This window comes from Cydia pomonella, chromosome 9 (assembly GCF_033807575.1).
Source record: "Cydia pomonella isolate Wapato2018A chromosome 9, ilCydPomo1, whole genome shotgun sequence".
In the NCBI taxonomy this organism is placed as follows: Eukaryota; Metazoa; Arthropoda; class Insecta; order Lepidoptera; family Tortricidae; genus Cydia; species Cydia pomonella.
Window position 1 is genome coordinate 17877912 of NC_084711.1, and position 24957 is coordinate 17902868.

At 37.1% G+C, this 24957-nt stretch overlaps 1 protein-coding gene across 1 annotated transcript in view; it reads left to right on the plus strand.

Annotated features, from left to right (window-relative positions):
• Positions 1–22570, plus strand: part of LOC133521570 (sodium-dependent dopamine transporter) — a 36722-nt gene extending 14152 nt beyond the window's left edge. Inside the window, exons 3-12 of the mRNA XM_061856603.1 lie at positions 12144–12278; positions 13942–14096; positions 14715–14821; positions 15110–15248; positions 16091–16225; positions 17734–17837; positions 18141–18378; positions 18720–18948; positions 20100–20368; positions 20701–22570. Coding sequence (XP_061712587.1) covers positions 12144–12278; positions 13942–14096; positions 14715–14821; positions 15110–15248; positions 16091–16225; positions 17734–17837; positions 18141–18378; positions 18720–18948; positions 20100–20368; positions 20701–20880 — 1691 coding nt within the window. The 3' untranslated portion in view covers positions 20881–22570. The remainder of the gene's footprint in view (positions 1–12143; positions 12279–13941; positions 14097–14714; positions 14822–15109; positions 15249–16090; positions 16226–17733; positions 17838–18140; positions 18379–18719; positions 18949–20099; positions 20369–20700) is intronic.
• The last annotated feature ends 2387 nt before the right edge of the window (positions 22571–24957 follow it).

The following is a 24957-nucleotide window of genomic DNA, read 5'->3' on the forward strand; positions in this document are numbered from 1 at the left end:
CTATATATTAAATTTGTATTTTGTAAAATTAAATTGTATGAAAAAGCGCCTACTTTTGATAAAACCAAAAGCTTGAGAAGAGATTTCGAAAAATTAAAGGAACTTGAAAATCACACTTTGGATAAGATAATTAAGACAGACCAAACCCCATAATTTTGATTAATAGCCCTATTCGAATAATGAAATACGATAACAATCAGTTCTGGTTTAGATAAGTTCCTTCTCGTTTAAATATCGTTTGTATGTCGTATAAATGACAGAAGCAGCTCGATTCGGGCAACCACTTTGTCGTTAGAAATATCGTAGATAGATCTTATTGGGATCTCAGCGGAATCGAAATAAACGTCAATTTTGACATGTCGTTTAGTTATCGATCTTTTAAAGATCTTTCCAAGATCTTAAACGTGTCTTAATCATTCTTCGAATCGGACCGTAAATGTATTGAAACATCATTGAATTTCGTGCGATATATTATGAACCGAAGTATGCTACGAGAGCGCTACGGTGTAGCGCGTAGCAGATATGTTAGCACCTGTCGCGAAATCGAATCGCCAAAGTGCGAATCGGGCTGATTCGAACTTAAGGATACGTTTAAAATTTCCTAAAGATACGATATGGATTGGATATGTCTACTAATAAATAGGTTTTATAAGTGCGAAAGTAGCTCTGTATGTCTGTCTGTCTCGCTTAAACGCTGGACGGATATCGGTGAAATATGGTATGGATATAGTTTGAGGTCCGCGGAAGGACATACGGCCCGATTCGAACTTTAAGATACGTCAAACATTTGCTCAAGATACGATATGGATTAAATATTCCGGTGTCAAAAGTGACATTTTGTTTGAAGAAATCTCACTTTTGAGACTGACATATGTAATCCATATCGTAACTTTAGCAAATGTTTGACGTATGTTAAAGTTTGAATCGGGCCGATCGATAGAATAGTTTTTATCAATCATTATCATCATTACGCGCTGAAGTTGCAGGTATAAGCTGTATATGAAGCCACAAAGTGCTAACGACTCAAGTCACAGAGCTTATATAACTAGAAATAGTAACTCAAGCCCTACTCTTCACCCAAACGTAGGAGTATGGGCATGTACGAGTAGAGTACGCCACAAACCAAAGCCACACTCGTAAAAGACGTCGAACAGTTGCATACGTCAATTAGAACGCCAGTAGCAGGGTTGTCACTAACGCTTGCCGAGCTACGCTTAGCAGCGATTTTGATAGCCCAGGCGGCGGAAGTGTTATTTTAAACATCTTCTATAAAATTATGACGTTCATTTAACACTTTCACCGTCTGGCGTATCAAAACCGCTGCCAACTTAGCTTGGTCTGACTCTACGGTGATATAAACTTCAGAGTTTAATAACTTGTACCTTTCTGACTAATTCTGGCTTTATTCAATCTTAAGGCTGCGTTTCCACTAGAGATGTCCGAGGATGCGTAGATTTTAGGCTGCGTTTCCACCAGAGCTGTGCGAGGATGCGTAGCGAGGTGTGTTTCTTAAGAACCAATAGAATCACTTAATTTACCTATCCTCGTGTGTAGTGAGTCTATTAGTTCTTGTATTAGTTACGCATCCTCGGACATCTCAAAAGTACATTAAATATCAATACGTGTCAGTCGTCTTATAACTTTGGTATTATACCGCATATCTAAGAATGATATACATACTTTTACAAAGCCTATAAATAGGCACCGACTGCTGCGTTAATTTAGGTAAGTTAAGTACATGATGAATAACCCAGTAATTCACACTGTAGACTTGTGGAGGAGATGAAATGAGAATATGAAGAGTTGTCAAGAAAGTGACTAGATGTCTCGAGATCATATTACACTAGTTCTCAAGAACTCGACTCTCTTCGCTCCATATCAGAATGCTCCGCCTGCTCGAGACGGCAAGGCGATTGTTAACCGGCTATTATGCACTGAGGCGCGCGCAATCACCGCTAGTGGCAACCCTAATGAACTCACGGCGTATAGTGGGGAACCTTTGAGTGTTCGAGTTCACCTTACATCGCCGAGTGCGTTTCAGAACGTGTTCTAGTTTACTGGAGATTTGGGAATCGGGTATTTGAGGTGTTACTGTTTTGAATTGGGCCGAATAACCTTATTATTTGATTAACGTCTAGATGTTTTAAAAACTATTGCTTTTATATTTTTTAATTAAAGGAAAATGGGAAAAATTCACCATTTCAGACTAGACTCGCCTTTGGGCAGGAACACCTGGATGCCAGCTTGGACCCTTCGACTCAGTCCAAAGGCGCGCTGTACGAATGGTCGACGATCCCAAACTCACAAGCGGCATTGAACCTTTAAGTCTAAGGAGAGACTTTGCCTCCTTGTGTGTGTTCTACCGCTTGTACAATGGGCTGTGCCGTGAAGAATTGTTTGACATGATGCCAACGGCCACTTTCTCTCACCGCACCGCTCGCCGTCGGCAGAGTGTTCATCCTCATACCCTAGAGCCTAAATGGTCGTGGTCGCATACAGTGCGGTTTAAGAGGAATTTCCTCCCGCAGACGCTCCAGCTATGGAATGAGCTCCCTGCCGAGGTTTTCCCGAGAATGTATGGGGTTCTTCAAAAAAGGAGTATACAAGTTTTTAAAGGGTCGGCAACGCGCATGTTCCACATCTGGAGTTGCAGGCGTCCGTAGGCTACGGTGACTGCTTACCATCAGGCGGGCCGTATGTCTGTTTGCCACCGACGTGGTATAAAAAAAGACTATCTTGGAGCATTCCACGAAATTGTCTACCGCTGTTATGTACAAACGTCATAGTAGTATATTTAAATGCAAATGTGCAGTGTGTCATTAATCACGAGTCTCGAGATATCTTTTATGAGCCGTAGGCGAATAATGACACGTACATTAAACGATGTTTTTTAATACATTTGCGAAAAAATTATAATAAAACTATTGGATATTTACTCACCTTACGTTACGATTTTTCCCTTGAACTTGAATGATATTGTTAATTCGGCATTATACAGCATTATACACGTCATCGTGGACTATATGGCGACAACAGCCCAGCCATAACAAATCCGGATCAAATGCACAACCTGTTATATAATCAGAATACGCCTCCAGCTTCTGTGCTGCGAGTGACAAGATGCGTGGGGCCGGAAATGAGTCCTTCGCGGCCGGAACTGCCTCTAATGAGATTTGTCGCCTCTACTCGTTCCGCCGTTTATGACCGTCTTCAAAACATTGGATAATGGATAATAAGCCACCGAGTTGAGTTGTTGAACTTCTGAGGAATGATTTTTGGGATTAACTAATTTCCGAAATTACCCAAATTATCCTTGCCTAATTAAATTTAACCCTTTATTCCAATTCTATCGACATCTTCGCTGATCATTGGTCTAAGCTAGTATAAGCATAGTAGCAAGTGTAATTAGTGTAAACCAATACTTACTTTTTGGTGTAAACCGTTCTTGTGAATAAATAATAAATAAATCACGGTCCATGAGATACAGCGTGGTGACAGATGGAAGGATGGACAGCGGAGTCTTAGTAATAGGGTCCCGTTTTACCTTTTGGTTACGGAAGCCTAAAAATGTTCTTAAAATAAAGAATTGATGTTTTAAATTCTTATATATTTAATTTAAAACTGATTGATGCCATTGCGACATCAAGCTCAAAAAGTGAAAATTGTATAGAGATGGAATATCATAAAAACACTCATTTTAGAGACATTATTCAATTATATTTTACTGGCCTCGTCATTCCTCGAAAGATTCATATACAACTGCTTTTTTAAATTGCTGTTGAAACTTTCGCCTAGCGACGCGATTGTTAAAGGGAACATTAGGAATACACATTTTTAACAAGTCTTCTCGATGTCAATAAAATATTGCCCTTATAAAAATTACTTAGCATCAATATTAAAACTCACAACAGCCTCAACATCGCTCTCATTTTTCATTACCGCTCCCAAAGTTTCCTACACACTAATTGCATCCTGGTCTTTGGTCTCAGCCCTTTGCCGTCCAAGAGTAATAGACAATCAAAACGCTACACGCCGGCAGCAACTTCGTTACCGTCCCGATGTGCAGGAAAATTAGTAACGTAATAATGGGAGGCGTACTTAATAAGATAATGTACTGGGACACTGGGAGGAGTAGACTGCCTTTTTGGACTCCGCATATTGTACGCTATACCAAGCATCTTACTTTTAATTTATTTCTAATACACAAAAAATACTTAACACTACTAAGTACAGCACTTCGCCAAACTGCGCAACAGTTTATTGGCAAATGAAATACACCATTCTATATTATCTCCATAAAAACTCGTCACTTTGTGTGGACATTTCTTTATCAAGTGACCCATCTTCACTGCTACTGAGTGCATTATACTTACATATTCAGTTATTTTTTAATATACTATAGAATACTAACTAGGTATAGGTTCAGTAACTGGCCACTTAAAGAAATAGTGTCATTAAAGTTACTGGCCATCTTTGTTTACTGTCATTTATATCGCCTGTCACTATGCCCGTCACTTTCGCACTTATATACTTGTTGGAACGTGACAGGCATGGTGCCAGGCGATTTATTTTATTTATTTCGATTCCGCTGTGATCCCATTAAGATCTATCTACAATGTTTCTAACGCCAAACTGAACAATTGGTTGCCCGAATCGAGCTGCTTCTGTCAATTATACGACATACAAACGATATCTAAATGAGAAATTATCTAAACCAGAACTTATCGTTATCGTATCTTATTCTTCGATTCGGGCCGTGTGATCGTCTTGCTCCATCTAGTAAAGTGATCTATCTGGGAGGTCACCTCGCCGAGGCGATCGCGTGGCGTAATTTGATTATACGCCGTCGATGACTGTCTTTTGACGTTTGAAGCGAGATTGCCTGAGAAAATGTATTTAGTGCTCCGAGGGAATGTAATTCAATATAGCTGAACCGAGAGTGGAGCGATGCCGATGCTTCGACGAGGGTTTTGGAGTAAAATTTGTGTAGCTAATATTACATAACAAATCGAGTGTTGAGTGGGTCGAACACATTTTAGAAAAAGGTCACTTCTGTGGACAATGTAATAAAAGAATCGGGCACACAGATATCCCGTTTTTCTTATTTGAGTCTCAAGTACTGAATAAATGTATCCCGCCTGTAAAGGTGCCTCGTAAAAATTAGCTTTAGATTCCCTTAAATTTGTGATGTCTACAGGATAGACTCGAACGGGTTTGCTATAAAATGTCTATGACCCGACTACATTGTTATGATGCTAATGTAACTTTTTTGTACGAAAGTGAAATGTTTACATGAGATCAACTAGCTACGTAGGTAGGTAGGAATCGTACATCAAATCAATCTAAAAGTCAGTATTAAAAATCATAGTTGTACACTGTGCGCTTAAACTGCTGCTGTGTGAATTTATAGCTAAAATAATTACATATAATTTTGCGATTTAGTATTTCTATAGATTTAAAGTCTGCGTTCCGTCTAAACTCCGTCTAACGTCTAAACACCATCGTAAAGTTTAACTGATTTTAGACTGAACGTAGACATAACATTTACACTCGCGAGCAAAGAAACAACCACTACACATGGGTTCTCCGCTCAACTACTTCTCCAATTCTCATCATTAAAAAAGTAGGCTTACAAATAAAACATGCATGTACAGTCAACCAATTTGAACCCTAGGCCACTATAGAACCTTGTTGCTTTAACTACTAGATACTTGACACGCATCACTCAATAAGCACTGTCGTCTACGAGTTATCATGGCATGGTTCTATAGTAGCCTAGGAATCAAATTGGTTGACTGTACCTGCATGCATTTATTTGAATTTATTTCGATTAATATACGATTAAATGTATGAAACTGATACTTGTAATGATCGAGACGAATTTATTTAGTTTTATATTTTTCATTTCTTATTGTCTGAAAGTGGGTCAGTGTTGTTCTATGAAGGTGTGCAGAAATTGATACATTTTTGCTCCAGGGCATTTTACTTTCCAAGTTTCCAAGTACGATTTTTTCATTTAAGCGATTAAAATTTGGTTTTAAATGGATTTGTTGAACAATTTCCATTCTGATATTTAACTCTTCATTCCATAAATAACGATACTTTTAGAGTCTGTTGGAAAAGAGAAGAGTCGTGGAATGTATTGGGCCCCATACATTCCACGACTCTTTCCGCATATACTGTGCCTAAATGGTTAATTTAAATTAGGTTCAAGAAATAATATAAAAGTTTATTAAAATTACATGTGTTACTTTTCTCTTATTCGAAATGAAAAGCAGAGTGTTTAATTCGGGTGAAAAGCATTAGAGTATTGCTAAGCTTACCTACCGATAATCTTTATTTCATCCGGAACAAATACGTGATAAGACATCAGTGGTTACTTTTGGAAAATCGTATCTCACTCAAATGTGTCAATTTACTTTCTTCATAATCAAGGTGCTGTCATAACGGTTAAAGAGGTTATACCTTTAGATTAGGCCTTGGATGGCCATGATTGTAGAGAGTTGAACCTTATTTACTTATCAAAGTGTAAAAGAGGTGTATTTGCTTCACTTAAATACGATGGTGAACGATCCATTAACATTTACTGAGGGTCCTGCTTACTCATGAATCACCCTTGAAATAGTCAGAATTATTTGTTTTCCCGAAAGTCCACTAAATAGGTATAGGAATACAGGTTTCAGTAAGAAAATGTGTCCATAACCGTCCCCGTCCTAATTGTCGGGGCTGTGATTGCGCGGTAATTGATTGCGCCCACTTCATCACGTGCCCATTCATCACGCGTGACGTGACGGTTATGGCGCACTAGCGGACTCGGTCGTTGTGCAGACCGGACGAAAGACAATATTTTAGGGTGACTTTTCTAATTCATACTACATTGCCCATATTAGGTAGTTAGGTACGGTCAGCTGTAATAAAAATGCGTAATCGTAAAACATTGAGTGTGATAAACACTGTTGAACGCTTATTTTATTTATTTATTTAATTACATATTTATTTTTGTAAAACTATTAAAATATGTCAGGGACTTTAGGCGCCTATTTTGGACTGTCCAATGCTCTCCAGTTCAGCTTGTCTAATCTACTCTCTCGCTTCTCACTTACTGGATCTCTTGACTTGATCACTTGGTGTTTTTTATTTACCATTTAAAACCATCAGTTTAGCTTATTGTGACGTAAGGGTAACTACGGAACCCTACACTGAGCGTGGCCTGACATGCTCTTGGCCGGTTTTATTCTAGGATCAAGTACGCCATAGTAAAGTTTGCTAGTTATTGACGTTATTGTAGTAATGAGAACAATTCTTGCATGCTTTCTACAGCTACTAAAATAATAACAAATATATGATAAAGCTAGACGGTACTTCATGAAAAACGGGTAAATCATAACAAACCTACTAAATAATACAATACGACGCCCCATAATAGACACATTTCCGTCGGCATCGGAATAATCCTGATAAAGATCCAACCCGGCTGATTTAATGCGTACCGGTGGAAATCTCATAATACCCAATCATCCGGCGTCTGCCGGGACACACCCGGCATTCCCGGGCTATCGGAGACGATTCGATTACACCTGACTTGAACCGGGCAGAAATACGGATTTGATTTAATAGACCTTGTATTTATTGACTGTCGTATCGATGGGGCAGTTGGTTTCCGAGTAACTAGGGATGTGGAGTTATGGAGTGTTCTCCTTATGGTACGCGTTGCTTTTACATTTATTGAGAAATTCAAATAAGAAAAGAAATGATTTCGATTTGAATTTTTAAGAAATGTGCTTAATTTTTTTGCAAATTGCACATCTGTTTATTAAACTTATTTATATTATAACATCGAAATAGTATTCTCGGAAAACCAACGACAAATTATTATACTATAAGAATAATTGGTTCTGGCCAAACTATCAAAACATTGAAATAAAGTCGGACCACGCTAAGTTTACATGCCAACAGCTACGTTAAGTGTGCAGCTTATAGAGGGATATGTATATGCGTTGTTACTACCAAGTTTGTGTAAAGTTAGCGTGGTCAGGGTCTACCTAACTTACCGAACAATCTATAATCAATGTAATACATTTTCCGTTGCTTTTTTTGTTTACGTGGGAAATACGTAAAATGTAAGTAAAAGTTTTATTCCTACGTTCAAAACCACTCGACCCAAAAATATTTCAAAAGCCAGTAACAGGAATCGCAAGTTGCGTCTTAAGACCCCATTATCCTCTAAGTGTAGTAAAAGTTCGGCTGCCTTTTAGCGAGTTCACAATGCCTTTATCCCGACATTCCCGACCTGTTGCATCCGGCTATAAAGTAAATCTCCACGGCCTCCCCTCGACGAGTCCCGTAATGCGAACTTGGGGTGTTTGAATAATTCGATAGTGTAGTGTGAAAATATGGTTTTGAATTTTTCCTTTTCATCATTATTTTCAAAACCTGCGTAAATGACTGACTTTTTCATACTAAAATTAATAGTTAATGTGCGTCTAGGAATTATATTAGACGCACATTGTCTAGAAATTATTTTTGCTACTCATACGTTACGAAAAATGTTTTTTTGGGGTCGAAAAGTACCTTCACTTATTTGTAAGTCAAAGTACATTATCAAATCAAGGCCGTCTTAAACGGACGCATCGACGGCTTCCACGCGATCAGGATGCGATGTAGCTCCCTGTTGAGGCGGTGGCGCGCCAGCTCGAATACCATCCTGTGCACTTGGGCTGACCGGTGGAACTCACCGTGGCTGAAGCACTGAGTATTCATGTCATGTCATACTAACCCTAGATTTAAGTATTAGTATGTTTCATTTCATTTCATTTCATTTATTCATTGTGAAGTCATGTACATTTCAATTAAGATGTTATATATATGAACAAGTCAGAACATGACACCCCGTAGGGGCATACAATATTACTTAAAGCTAATAACAGTACCTACATAATTAACTAACAAAATAATTACAAGAACGAGAAACTTATACTATAGGTCAATTATTACATGTCATATAATATCTTTTTTTATAGGCTATAAATTATTATCATTTAAAAAATCTTTAACAAAGTAGTAACATTTGTCAATAAGGAATTTTATTTATTTATTTTTAAATACTGTCAACTGGGGTTCTAGCTTTATATAATCAGGAATTTTATTAGTTATAACTATACATTTATAATGAGGACTATTTCTGTATATTTCCAAGTTGGTTTTTGGTAATATTAATTTATTTCTATACTTCGTTCTAGTATTTTCCTTATCTTGCTTTAGTTCGAATAAATCTGGATTTTCCCGAACAAAGAGAGCGGCTTGTAAAATATAGATGCAAGGCAAGGTTAATAATTTAAATTCAATAAAGAAAGGGCGACAACTGTTGGGGATATGCACATTTGCCTGGACACGAATACATTTTTTTTTTGCATCACAAACAGTTTTTTGGAATCGGTACTGTCTCCCCACAGCACCACGGCGTAGCGGAGCCATGCGTAAGCATATGCGTGATATGCCGATAGTGCACACTTGAAATCTGTATTTGATTTTAGTATATTATGCCCATATAAAAGTGTTACTAACACGATATGGACCTTGTTCGAAATAATAAACGATTTTTTATTTGATTTCATTTAAACTATGCTGGGGCCCTTTTGGAAAGTAAAGAAAGCGAATTAAAGTAATATTTTGCTACTATTACCTTTTATTTATTATGGGTAATCAAATATAATGTTACTGCCTGTCCTTCGGGGCCACCTGAGGATGGGGACCCTAGGCACGGGCCCCATGTGCCCTTAGTTAAAGACGGTACTATAAGTACATTATGCTACTCAATACGGCTTACCTACGACGTTCTTAAGAAAAACTGTTTTTTTTTTTTACCTTAAATCATCTTAGATAGAATAAGTAGCTTCACCGCAAGATTTAAAATAAGTAAGAATCTACCTAGTACAGATAGGTATGTTAATTGGTCATTGTAGGGACGCACTCTACCTATAGGCATTGTCAAAAAATTCCACGGTTATATTTACCTCACAAAGGAGTACGATAACTCATAATTTAAGCTTGTACAATATCGACAATACTACGACTCCGTTTAACCTGCTAATAAATTATGTGCAAGTTTTAGAGCGTGTGTTTGGGGGATAAGATTCAAAATTGTATATTTCTTATTGGAGTAGTTTGCACCTTTATTAGACTTGGACGGAAACGTCTCGTTCTTCAATTGGGACATTCATTAGCTGGTCGCATTCAACGTTACTTGGAAACTGTTGACAATGTGGTGGCGTCAACAATATTAGGTATTAACATCATGTGGAAATCTGTAGGATGACCAATAAAGCATTACTTCGAAGTTCGAAGGTATTAATTTTTCTTTTAGATTCCTATTCTGTACCATATTGTTCGGCACTGATACTGATGTGTGCCGTAAAAAAATTTCCAAAACTGCAAAAATTCCACATTGCAATATTTCGGAACTTACTCATGTTTTTGTATGGGGATACAAATTTTCCGTTTCCAATATGAAACTTTCCCTCATATTCCAATTAAAACTTCGATAATTTCCTATGAAATTTTCCTGAATTTTTCATGAACAAACCCTACTTTTTTGAACTTTTCGCAACTTGCACATCTGTACCCCTAGTGAAAATTTATTCGATGGTGTAACGTGACGTACGCCTTTGCGTAAAGTCTTATTTTGTATGAGATTTCGATTTTCCAAAACGTTCCGCTTGGCGCGCTGTTTCTAAATCCCATACTAAATGCGACTAAACGCAAACGCGTTCGTCACGTCACGAAATCGAATAAATTTACACTAGGGGCTCTGTACCCCTAGTGTAAATTTAAACGATAGCGAAATCCCATACAAAATGAGACTTAACGCAAACGCATACGTCACGTCACGCTATCGAATAAATTGACACTAGGATTTCTGTAGGCACCGCCCTGGCGAGTGTGAGATACATTAGATATTTAACAGTTGAAAGCTGTATGATACAATAGTATGAAGATGTCTTCTCATGAAAGTATACCCCTAGCTAGCACGCGCACTATTAATTGCAAAGTCGACAGCGCTCTGGGGTGTCGCTATTACTTACAAATATGTAAAATATCTATAATTATCTCGATAAGTATACTCTATGTAACGAAGACTGTTTATTTCTGATGAAACGCAGGAAGACAGGCGTTTACATTCAAAACATAGGCAACAGTCACTGGGAAATGAGTATTTACAGGTCCAGTACTCACTCATACTCAAGCAAGATTATGAATAGGTACTGTTTATTTCAGACCAACCGCACAAGAACTGGCGTTAACACATTATACAGTATGACCCATTTACTGTACCTATATTTTTCCAGGCTTTATATGATTTAGTAATGACTATTTAAAACTTTCCATTTTGTTTTTTTACGAGTAACGTCACTGCTGTAAATACTGAAGAGGTAAATCTAATAAGTAATACCTAGTAAGTTCCTCACCAAAAACGGATGATAGTTGAACTTTTGCTTGAAACTGTGTAAACTTGCAGCCATAAGTATTCAATGAATCTTAAGCATCCATAGATCCCGTAGCTGTGCCGGTGATAATAAAATACTGATGCAAACCAAATCAATGCAACATTAATAATATTCAAGCAGTGTCAACTGAATTCGCAGTTCAAAGGGACGAAGTCACGGGTAAAATTGCCCGCGTCTTAAAAGGGCAATTACGGGCAATTTGCCTCGCTCCCGGCGGCATTATTGCGAGATCGAGACATTTTTATACTTTAAGAAGATTATTGGTTGAATCTGTGGAAACAATAAGTCGGCTTTAGAGATAGTGAATTAATTATTCGAGAGCTTATTGGTTGGTCAGGGAATTGATTTCTCAGGGCTTTTAATCTGTAAGAGCGCGGCTGTTGAACTCAAAAAATTTTTTTTTTGTAAATATGACAAAGTTGCCTTAACCATTTTTACGTGGATATTTTAAAACTGTATGTAATGATAATTTCATTGGCGAAAAGCGAAATATAAGTCACCACCACCCCACCAGTTAAACACAAAAGTTGGGTGAAAGCAATAAAAAAGAATCGTGCCCTCGAAAGTCAATTTTCTTAAAATCATACTTACATACTACTATTTTTTCTTCTCTTAAGATAAATTCATGTTTGTGCGCAGGAGCGTTCCTGGTGCCGTACTGCATTATGCTGGTGGTGGGCGGCATCCCGCTGTTCTACATGGAACTGGCACTGGGACAGTTCCACCGGAAGGGCGCCATCACCTGCTGGGGCCGCCTGGTGCCACTTTTCAAAGGTATTGCGTTAGTGGTGCATGTTCCTGGTGCCCTACTGCATCATGCTGGTGCATCGCCTGACTTCTTAGATCTAATGTAATAATCGAGGGACCATTGTTTCTTTTAAAATACATTTGTTACTTTTACATATTTTATAACACTACAAGAAGATATTTATTAGGCATCTTAATTTAAGAGGTAGGTAACCTTCTAGGGCGATAAAAAAGTTAAGCAAAGTACTTAGCTACGTTCATACATGGCCCGTTGAGAAAAAACGTAACCTTCATATTTATTTATTTATAATAACGGTACAGCTATTATAACAGTTGCCCATAACGCGATAGTGTAGCAAATATTAACTTATTAGATACATATACATATAAAATTATTTTTAAGTACTATATGTATGTCTACTGACAAAGTCAACCAATCGTACCCATTTCTGCAGGTCACGTAGCTGCGCTATCAAACTGGAGGGCTCGGATCTTGAATTATTACGCTCTTAGGCTTAGGTGCACTAGAGCCGCGGCTCAGTGGCAGCAGGAGATCGAGGGCGAAATATCTTCAGCAGCCCGATCAGATTATTAACAAGTTTTATGGTTGTGAACTGGTGGCGTTCTCACGTACGAATTTCACTTCGTTTTGTATGCACCAATCAACGTGAATTATATTCAAAGTCGTAACAAAACTATAACTACCTAATGTGAAATATGAATCGAGCTCCTAATATGTCGTTCGATTTCTCGACATTTGAGGAAAGTTTAGTTAACACAATACCTAAAATTGAACGAACATTTTAGATTGAACGATTTATATATGACTTGAAGTATGCAGATGAAAATCATAATAACTTAACACACAGAATATTGTCATTGTCTAAATCAAAAGAAGTCAGGTAAAGGTATTAGCCAGAACTGTAAAACTGGGTACCTATTTGACTATATCAATCATTACAAATTTGTAAAAATAACAAACCCATTTTAAAAACACATAACCGACAATATGTGTTTAAACATCTGTCAAGGTTTAGTGTACTAGGATTATTATTAGTAATATGAACATTAAATGCTGTTAAAATCCCAATAGACACCTATTCAACTTTTAAACTTAAGCAATTTCAAAAGAGTCTCATATCAGGGTAGATATAAGCGCGCCCCGGCACTTATCCATAATTGACACCATTTCGCCCTAAGTGCCCCGTATGGACTAAAAGGACTCGGAGATTTGCGAGGCTTACGTTCTGATTTCATTTGACGCAGTCGTCACGTGCCGTGTAAAGTGGCTTCAGTGCGATTTTTAGGAAATAAAATTGGTAATGGAGTGGAAAGGTTTGAGCGTGGTTTATGGGAGTATTTTTGGCTGACCGGCTGGGCTAGGGTGAGATTTTGATTTAATGTTACGGTATGTGAATTCTTTGACTTTTTTCCGCATTATCTGAAGTAGTAGGGTGAATTGAAAATTGGTAGATGTGTCACTTGCATATTCACAAGCTGTGTAGTAGAATATTATAGATCGTCACGCAGTAGTAGGTACTTCAGGCAAGATTCTAAAACGTGCAATTTTTTCCTTTTTGTTTACACGCCTTAAGGAGACGCATAAAGTCATAAAGGCAGATTTGTAGTATACGTTCTGCTTGATAAGAATTAGTTAATTGAATCTACCTACATATACATAATTGAACAGGCATCGGCTACGCGGTGGTGCTGATAGCGTTCTACGTGGACTTCTACTACAACGTGATCATCGCGTGGGCGCTGCGGTTCTTCTTCGCCTCCTTTACCACCATGCTGCCCTGGACCAACTGCGACAACGAGTGGAACACGCCGGCTTGTAAACCGGTAAAGCTTGCTAGCTTCTAATACGTGACTAGGATAATGATGGAACAAGAAACGTGGAGTGGAGTGGAGTATTACGAAGTTTTAACACAGTGTCATTGGGAGCAAGTATACTACTAATTTGGGGAAATTGCTGTTAAAGGCTGTTTGACTGTGAATCGTGACCGCATTTATTGATCCTCCGTTTGATTCAACAATCATTTAAAAAAAATCGTGAATAAAAAGCTTAATAAATACTTTAAATGAAAACTATAGCGAACACGATCGGTTACACAAAAGGGAGCCTATTGTGATAGAAGGGTAACTACGGAACCCTACACTGAGCATGGCCCGACATGCTCATGGGTGACTTTTATTTTATTGTCTATCCTTAGGTATTGGAAAAAGTGCGGTTATGGTGGAAGGACCCTTTAACCTTTATACAATACTTGTAGAGTAGTTGCAGTGTCTCATGAGGTCATTTCTTCAACTGACCGTACACAGATTTTGGCACAAGTGCAAAAGCCTGACGTGTAATTTGGTTATGTACATTTAGCTAATTCTATAGATTCTAAAGCAGACGATCAATTTATAGCATATCCAGCTGAATTTCATAACCTAAAATTTCCTTTCTGGTGGCAGTTCTCTGCGTTCCTCCAGACGAACACCAATCAATCCCACACACATAACTCCACAATGGCGGCCGCAGCGACAACCCCTTTCACTTCAGCAGCTTCCGAGTACTTCAAGTGAGTAGTTTATAGTGGGTCCAAAAAAATTGTCACTAAAAAGGCTTTTTTGCCTAACTGCCTGAATTTCGCCTTTCGCCTTTTTCTAGTGGAAAGGTAATGATTGGGCAGAACATAATCATGAGTTTACACTATAAAAGAATAAAAGAAAGAGTAGATACGGTGGGATAAATGAGGGCATCAAATGAGACGGGCATGAATATATGAATATGAAACCGAGTCCAAGGAAATTCCAGTTGTATTTGTGTAAAATCCGCTTTGCGATTATAAAAAGGGTGACTGTTTTAGCCGGGCTATACTAGAGCTTCAAGGCAGCGAAGGCCTGCACGACCTGGGCGCGATCAAGTGGGACATGGCGCTGTGCTTGCTGGCGGTCTACATCATCTGCTACTTCTCGCTCTGGAAGGGCATCAGCACTTCTGGCAAGGCAAGGATTTTTCATCAAAAAATTATAAGAATAGAAATAACCATTAGTGTACATCCTCAGTGGCACGTGTTCAGCGTGGCGTCGAGCTTTCAGAGGGTCTAGGCAATATGACAATCGTACAAACGCCAAATAAAAACTTGGAGGATTTAAAAACTGGAGACGCCTTGACTGTAATTTTCTGTACAAAACAGGCTGCCGCTTTTTGCGGGGGAGGGGCACGTCAAATTTATGGCTATTTCTACGTAACGTACAAATAGCCATGTCAGATAAACGTCAGTCCATACAATACATATGACCATTGGACGAGCTTTTCGACAGAGGGGTAAGCTCTTAAAGGCGTCTCCAGTTGTTAAATCCTACAAGAATAAAAAGAAAATCTAATCTTTTGAGAAATAAACATCTTAAACCATAAACCATAAGAATAAAAAGAAAAAAATTACCAGGATGACAGATGATACGAAAAGTCACGTGATTTTTTCTATAGGTACCTACATTTTTTAAGTTTCGCTTGGCGTTTTCTATCAACAATTGTCATTTTGGCTAGATCCTCTGGATATTTGATAAGCGCGGGCGGAATGAGGGCACTCGCCGCCAAACATTTGAATATTTTTAACGTGGACACCGTGCGATACGCCCCGCTGGTCGCTCTGCTCCAGCGTCCATTTTATCTGCACACGTATGGACTATTTAAGAGAAATTTCAGCTATATTTTCACAGGGTTTGCGTAGATTCTCACACTGTCAAACATAGCATATTTACCGGATTGTTTTTGTCCTTAACACTTCCAACATAAAATATGAAAACCTTTCTCTCTTGATGTCTGCTAAATTGTATTCTTGTAGGTGGTTTGGTTCACGGCTCTCTTTCCATACGCGGTACTCCTTATTCTTCTGGTTCGTGGCATCACTCTTCCCGGCTCGGCAGACGGCATTCGGTATTACCTCAGTCCCAACTTCGAGGCAATCACACAACCTCAGGTACTACCAAAATAGTTATTTGATAATTGCTCTATAACACGCCTTGTTGCATATTGCCAGACCAATAAATTAGATCTAAATGTATCTAAATGCTTTACTTTAACCTCCACTAGACAACAAAGTTCAATTCCAACTTCGTACAAGCTAAATGATCATGTGCTTAAATCTGTGTCATGTATGAAGGACCTGGGAGTCACTCATGATTCAAAGCTTTTATTTGATACTCATACCTCCTAAGACCCTGCGTACAAATTGTTGTACTTATTCCAAAATCTATTTTGAACTTTTATTGTGTAACTAAGGATTCCAAATTCAAAAACGAAACAATTGCTTCTGGGTCTCAGGAGGATAGATAATATAGTAACTAGTGCTACCAAGACATTGGGATTCATAATGCGTAGTTTTTTACATTTTACCCAAATTAAAACTATAAAAGTTTTTTATTGTACATATGTCAGAAGTAAACTTGAATATGCGTCTCAAATTTGAAACCCCAGTTATAATATTTATATTAACAGAATAGAACGTATACAGAAAAAGTTTGTAAAATACCTCTGCTTTAAAATGAAAACTCCTTATAATTCATCCAATTATGAAAATATTTGTAAAAAACATCACCTTATCCCACTACATAAACGTCGACAGATTGCAGATATTACTTATATGCTTAATATTTTAAATGGTAACATTGATTGTCCTGAATTGCTCGCTAAGCTCTCTTTTAATACTCCATCTAGGTCTAAAAGACACTTCCCTCCCCTCTCAATTCCTTTTTCATCGCGTAATTACAGAAAGAATAGCTTTCTACTACGAGCTGGTAAAAGTCTAAATGAACTAACGAAGGAGCGGGATATAGACGTTTTTAATAGCAACATCACAACTATAAGACGGATTCTAACAGACAAATTACTTGAGTGAGCGAGTCGTATGTGTTGGCATATTATTGTATCGATTAACGTATTAAGTTTACTGATAAGTTTTGGTTTCTTTGTTCAGTATATAATATAATAAGTATTAATATTTAAAAATATTAGTGGTAACTCGTTGTAAAAAAAAAAAAAAAAAAAATCTAGTGCTAACCACCAATTATCTGTTAACCTGTTGCTACTGGTGGGAACCTATAATTGGCTCTTTGTTATCTATATATATAACTATTGTACAATTTATAGCTGTTGGTTCTCCGAACAATAAATAAATAAATAAAAAATAAAAAAAAACATAAAATATTAGTAGGTAGTTTTTAAATGGTTAGCAGACTCTAAAACCCATTAGTGCCTATGATGCATAAAAAATTGCGAGAAAATCATCCAGTTCTAGGACTTAAATTAATAATACGAGTACATACGAGTAATTAGAAGCTAATGTGTTAGTTAACATAACACGAACGATGGTGAAAAAAGTTTTGCTGATTTTATCCCTCTAAGTTTTGTTGCTGCTGTTTCACGGGATTATCATGGTGTATATTGAATGAATCAAAGAATAGAATTGAGAATTAATTCCATCAATAGGTATGGGTGGACGCGGCGACTCAAGTATTCTTCTCTCTTGGACCTGGTTTCGGTGTGCTCTTGGCATATGCTTCATACAATAAGTACCATAACAACGTGTACAAGTAAGTTTTACAAAAATATATTTTATGAATTAGGTAAAAAAATATTTAAGAACGTATTAGCTATTTCTAATTGCTAAACGAAGTACAAAGGACACAATTGATGGGGGAATTGGTGGTCACACGATAATATGTTCTATATGAGGGCCTGTTTGATTCCTCAAAGCGTGACATGGCTACTTCAGGGTAAATACAGATAAGATAAGTGTATCAAGTCAGAACTGCCACTTTAATGAGTTTTATGACTCATAGGCCTCATACTGCAACGCCTTAATAATTTCTAAAATCAAGATATCTTTCTGACAGAGACGCTCTTCTAACAAGCGTGATCAACTCCGCTACATCGTTCGTCGCTGGCTTCGTTATCTTCAGCGTTCTGGGCTACATGGCAAATGCGTCTGGTCGGCATATTGAGGACGTGGCGACAGAAGGCCCGGGGCTCGTATTCGTGGTGTACCCGGCCGCTATAGCGACTATGCCGGGTTCGACGTTCTGGGCGCTGATATTCTTTATGATGCTGCTTACGCTTGGACTGGATAGCTCTGTAAGTTACATGGCAAGGGTTCATTAGATTAGTTTTATTTTGGATCGCGTCTTCGATGTTTTCCTGTATTTTATAAAAAAATAAGGTAAGCTAGTTATAAAGGTAAGTTATTGGTCTAAAACTTCGATATTCGTAGGTGTTGAAATTGCGTTGATTTCTGTATCTGGATACAGGATCTTCCTTTTTACCAGCAGTCTATACATATAATATGTGAAAGCATGACGCATTCAATATTTATATTGAAAGAAGAAAATAAAATTTCAGCCGATCTAAATATTGTTTTGAATGTGTCGAATATATTCGATCTAAAAACACTATTTATAAACTTGTTTCCTCTACAGTTCGGCGGTTCGGAGGCCATAATAACAGCGCTGAGCGACGAGTTCCCACCAATCGGGCGGCACCGCGAGATCTTCGTGGCCTGTCTCTTCACGCTGTACTTCTTCGTGGGCCTGGCTTCCTGCACCAAAGGCGGCTTCTACTTCTTCCAGCTTCTGGACCGCTATGCAGCCGGCTACTCGATCCTGGTGGCCGTGTTCTTTGAGGCCATCGCTGTTTCTTGGATTTATGGTGAGAATATTATTGTAGTGTGCTAAATTATTGGTTTTCAAACTTTGAAAATGTTATCTGCCAGTTATGTACCTACTACCTATATACTTACAATTAGACTTCGATATTGTAATATTCTTGATAAATATACATTTCTTATGAAGTATTTAGGCAACAAATTAACAAATGTTGCTCTTAAACCGTCATAAGGTACCCTTAGATATTACTTATATAGGCCCACATATTTTTCTGATGTGGTGGTCACCACGTCATCTGCTTCTTGTATTGTTATGCAGAATTATTAGACCGTTAAAAAAAGAGATGAGGCTGAATTGTGTATTTATGTTAATCTGGTCCATTAAAGGATCAAATAATAAAAAGGCAGGTTGTAGAAGAGCTTTAAGAAAAATATTTTAACTCCAGTAAAATATACGTGCTCAACAACCAATAATGAATAAAAGCGGCCAAGTGCGAGTCGGACTCGCCCATGAAGGGTTCCGTACGATTTAAGACATATTAAAAAAACTACTTACTAGATCTCGTTCAAACCAACGTTCGGTGGAAGTTTGCAATCTTTGCATGGTAATGTACATTATATATTTTTTTTAGTTTTATCAGTCTTTTATTTTAGAAGTTACAGGGGGGGGGGACACATTTTACCACTTTGGAAGTGTCTCTCGCGCAAACTATTCAGTTTAGAAAAAAATGATATTAGAAACCTCAATATCATTTTTGAAGACCTATCCATAAATGCCCCACACGTATGGGTTTGATGAAAAAAAAATTTTTGTGTTTCAGTTCCAAATATGGGGAACCCCCAAAATTTATTGTTTTATTTTTATATATTTTTGTGTGAAAATCTTAATGCGGTTCACCGAATATATCTACTTACCAAGTTTCAACAGTATAGTTCTTATAGTTTCGGAAAAAAGTGGCTGTGACATACGGACGGACAGACAGACAGACATAACGAATCCATAAGGGTTCCGTTTTTTGCCACTTGGCTACGGAACCCTAAATATGATCGACCGATAAAGTAAATTGAATGAACAAATAAATGAATACGAGTATAAGAGTTTAATCTTTTCGTCACTATGCCAACCATCTTTATCTAATTTCCTTTTCTCATAAGGATCATTATGACTTAACGCTCATTTCTTGTCCCTCCCCAGGTACTGAACGCTTCTGCGAGGACATCCGCGACATGATAGGCTTCCGACCGGGTCTCTATTGGCGCGTCTGCTGGCGCTTCGCGGCCCCAGCCTTCCTTCTCTTCATCACCGTATACGGACTTCTGGACTACGAACCGCTGCGATATGAGGACTATGTGTACCCCGGCTGGGCTAATGCACTGGGATGGGCTATAGCTGGTTCGAGCGTTTTGTGCATACCGACCGTGGCGATATTTAAAATTCTCACCACTAAGGGCAGCTTTGTGGAGGTATGCACATTTTTAAATTTCTTTTAAATCCTTTTTTGTAGTTAATAATTTTTATTTAGGTATTTCTTGTAACCTGACACCATCGCAGTTCTAGTAAGTACTATAATCGATTTGTGGTGTTTTGTTTCGTTTAAAAACTTGGATCTTACCAACATTATCAGTAATACCTAATCACAATTTAAGAAGCTATGCCTTTGCCATATTTTCTTTTTAAAATCAAGGCTAGAATATGAAAAGGTACCTATATTTATGATCATCATATTTATAAACAGCCACTATCATCAAGGTAGTCTAACACAAACCCATTTTTCAAGCAAAATTAATGTCCTTAGCGCATACGCATCCTGACCACGCCGTACGCTGACACCGAAGCGCGCCGCAGCGCTACCAACGGCATGGTGGTCTCCGAGAGCGGCGGCGTGCGGCTCGCGTCCGCCGCGCCCTCGCCCAGCACGCCGCCGGCCACCACCCCCACGACACCAGGCCTGGCCGCAGGCCCCGCGCTCGTCTGAGCGCAGCTCTCCTTCGACGTCTACTATGTGTAGTCCACTTAGCCTCTTTTAGCAGTTGAGTTAAACCGTCTCGTCTCTAGGAAATCGGGGTTGTGCAAGTTATTCTGGTTACGACATTTATGCCTTAACCTACGGCATTTCATCGGATAGTTGCTGGATAAAAAGGCTGTTGATTTGAGTTGTTACTTAGGCATTTTGAATATCCGAGGCTATACTATTGCTTAACGCTGAAGTTTGTAGGATTATCTTTGTTTAGGTTTCTTTTGTCGAATTTATAGATGAGCGCATGTGTATTATTGCATTTTTCTTCTCCAAAATGCATATTAACTATTCTTAAGTGTAGATACAAAATGTTTTTTGGATAAATACAAGATCAGTGTTTTCGATTGGTTTACGCTTTAACTCTATATTTTTGTACAATATACGTTATGTTAATCATATATGTAAGTACCTAAGTAATATTTATACATTATACTCAAGAAGAGATATTGTGCTGTGATGGATGATATGATATAATAGAAAATATTGTGCATATTTGGATGAGTTTAGTAGCTGGTAGGTAAGTCAAATTTAAGACGCTTACTGCTGTGCTGTATTTTGCTAGATTAAGGGAAAAAGTATCCACTGTAAAAAAGATTTGCTATTTTACGTTTTTTTATTGCTCTTCAAGTATTATATTTAAAAATAGTAATTATTTGTGTCATTTCAATCATATATTTTACAGACATATTTAGCAAGCTTTATCGATTAAGACTAAAATAGTACCCAGTAGAAAATTTGCCGTAAAATCAAAATTAGGTAGGTATAGTTAGATTCAAATGAGAAAAAATATAAATTCTATTGTAAATTTGTTTATCTTGAATGATATGTATTCGTGTGTGAAGGTTTTATGAAATAAACCAATATATTAATATTATAAAATACTTGTGTACATAAGTAGCTATATATTAAAGTCTACTTACCCTAGAATTGATTTCGATTATGGCGTTTTAGCATATACTGTAGTTCAAACAAGTTACTATCTAGTAAATGCTTAGTTAGATTTGTAACTTTTTGTGGATTATTAGTTATGTTTTTTTTACAGATATACCTGTCTAAAATAGCACTTAAACCCAAAATAAAACATAACTAATAATCCACAAAAAGTTACATATCTAACTAAGCATTTACTTGATAGATTTTATTTTAGAGCATGTATAGTATTTTGTTCTGATCCGTCTTACTTACGTCATAAATGAAAAAAAAAATTGATGCCCTTATCTTTCCTGTAAACTAGACTTACAGTGCGCTAGAGGTACAGACCTACTTATATTTAAATACGTGTACAACAGAATAATTCAGCAAACCGTCGATGTGTTAGCAGTAGCTTATTTTGTATACAGATACTTATATTAATAAAGCATGAAGGTTGAAGCTGGAACAATACCGTATATTTACAGAAACCCTATTTTAAAACATGTATGTTTTTCCACACATTTTTTTTATTTTTATTTTTTGCGGGTTGTAAATGCTTGTGTCTTAAATTATTTTATCTCAAGATATGTGTTTAAGGATTGTACATTAAAATGAGAAACGTGTATTGACGCATTAATATGTTTTAGAAGTAGAAAAAATGTAGTTATTTTGACGTAGAAAAATACGTACATTAGACAAATATATACCTAGTTCATATTTAAAATCTATTATTAACCACTAATAGTAATAGTAATAGTAATATTCTTTATTTGCTTAAAATATGGAATATATATTAATTTGCTAAATACCAAAGATAAGTTTGTAAGTGTAATTTTAACAAAAATAATAGATACTTATTTTGAAACTACATATTAGGGATTCCCCTAGTGCTGTATATGTTTCTAAATAATTTCATAAATGTTCATAATAATACATAACATTATTTATTTAACAACCCAAAGGAAATAACTCAGAAATAAATATTTGTAGATTAAGGTTTCGTCTAGTAGTTATTAAGGATGAAAATGAAATGCTGTGTAGATAATAGTAAAGTAGAATTAACATTGGTGTGATAATTGATAAAAGAGTTCATATACCCACGTATAGCCAGATATTACTAAAGTTACATCGTAGGAAATTAGACTTTATCTCTTTATGGTTGTACTCGTACCTAATCAAGTATACATTTTGAAAATCTTGATGTTGTTGTTTGAGTTTTGATGTTACTGTAAGGATGCTCCATTTTTTTTTTCAAAGTTTTTTTCACTTTTTTTCTACTATTCGTCACTCCGTCCTGGGCAATGCGGACTGATGAGTAGTAAAAATAATAATTTATACCTTCATTTATGGATGGGAATAGGATGATAACACGCACTCCACATAGGCTCATTATTTTACGAACGCCACGTGCACAACTTTTTAAAATGTAGCAAATTTTCGTAGGTAATATTAATAATATTTCCTTGTTATAGAAATAGATTTTAACTCCCTAGTTACAAAATTCCCATCTTTAAAACAACCTAATAAAATAAATTCTTGTAGGTAAGCCGCTTGTGATTTTTCTGATTTTGTTGCTATTACTTGATATATAGGTAATATATTAATAGAAATAATATTAAACATAATCAATATAATCTATCTACTCGTTTCAAAGTAGCCGTTGGTTGATGTCTCAATATATAATAATGTTTCAATCTATAAGTAGCCAATATTCAAGATGTTTGATGTTAGGATATTTGATGTAAGCAACGTGCAGAATATGATATTATGTTATTCGTATAGCTGTTGATGTTATCCTGCAGGCGATCAGTAGTCATACCAGCCATTATGACTATTGATTAATTTATAGAATAAATTTGTTTATACTTACTGTAATCTGAGTTTTATTGAAAAGTGCTTATTTCGAATAATTTATTTATATTACCCGACGGGATAAGGTATTTATAAGTAGGTATGTCGGTAAAATGTAAGTAAATTATGTGTTTTACTAATTCCAAAATGCATGAAATAAAATGACAAAAACGTTCCTCTTAAGTGTCAAAAGAACCATTGGAGAAACATTAATTTAATGCATATATTTTTCAACTATGAAGAAAATAAGAGGAAATAGTAAAAGTAGTCAAGTACCTAATATTCCTATAGGAATATGCTCCATCAAGTTTTACTGGTTTACAACTTTATATATAACTTAAGATAACTTACAGAATTACAACGATTTAAATAGCGCGCCACCCGCGTACCACTAGCTAGCAATTTTAAAAGTTTTAACTATCCCGCCATACTTGAACATGTTTTTTTTTTAGTAATAACCTGGATGCTGATTAATTAAGCGAAGTAAATTGTGCAACTTGAGGACATCCATATTTGTCAGAAATAGGAAATAGAACAAATGGCGATAAGATGTTACAGGTCTTTTATACAAGAACCCAAGGTCATTAATAATAATATTTGTAAATAATAATAATTATTATTATATTTGCATAAGACGCGAGTAGCCACAGTGGCTGCTCGCAGCCACTGGGTAGAAAGCGGCGTACATCTCTCGACATCCCTGAGCCGCTCACACCGGTGTTGCCCTTGAGCCATCCTAGATGTCGCTTTTTGTGGGGCCCCATCTTGTGGGGGCGAGTCACCGTCTGCCGGAAATAAAATTGAATACCGTTTTATTAGGCAGGCATCCGGTTTTTTATCCCATAGCCCAGTATTTAGTCCATCGCTTTCACCCAATAGCCCAGTTCATTTTAGATTCCATCAACTCTCAAATAGTCCTTACACCCTGGCGGGTGCTGCCTCTGCGTGCGTCCCATGACGCGGGCAAGGCAAGGGCAACGTCCGCTAGGTGTACTCCTTACATTTCATTAAAGTGTCAAAAGGGCCTCTACGTGTTGGCTTCGGCTCCGCGCACGCCTCCCAAAGGTCTGGAACACCATTGTTCCGTGATGGGAAAGACATAAATAATAATAAATTATATTCATAGTAATATTTGTAAAAAGAATTTGTTATAAAGAGAGGCAAGCAGCGCTTACAGGATATGGTGGTCCCACACTGGCTGTTCTACAACATCGTGTGACAGAGACAAGATGGCAGTGATGGTAGTATTTTGTCCCTGTCACACAATGTTAT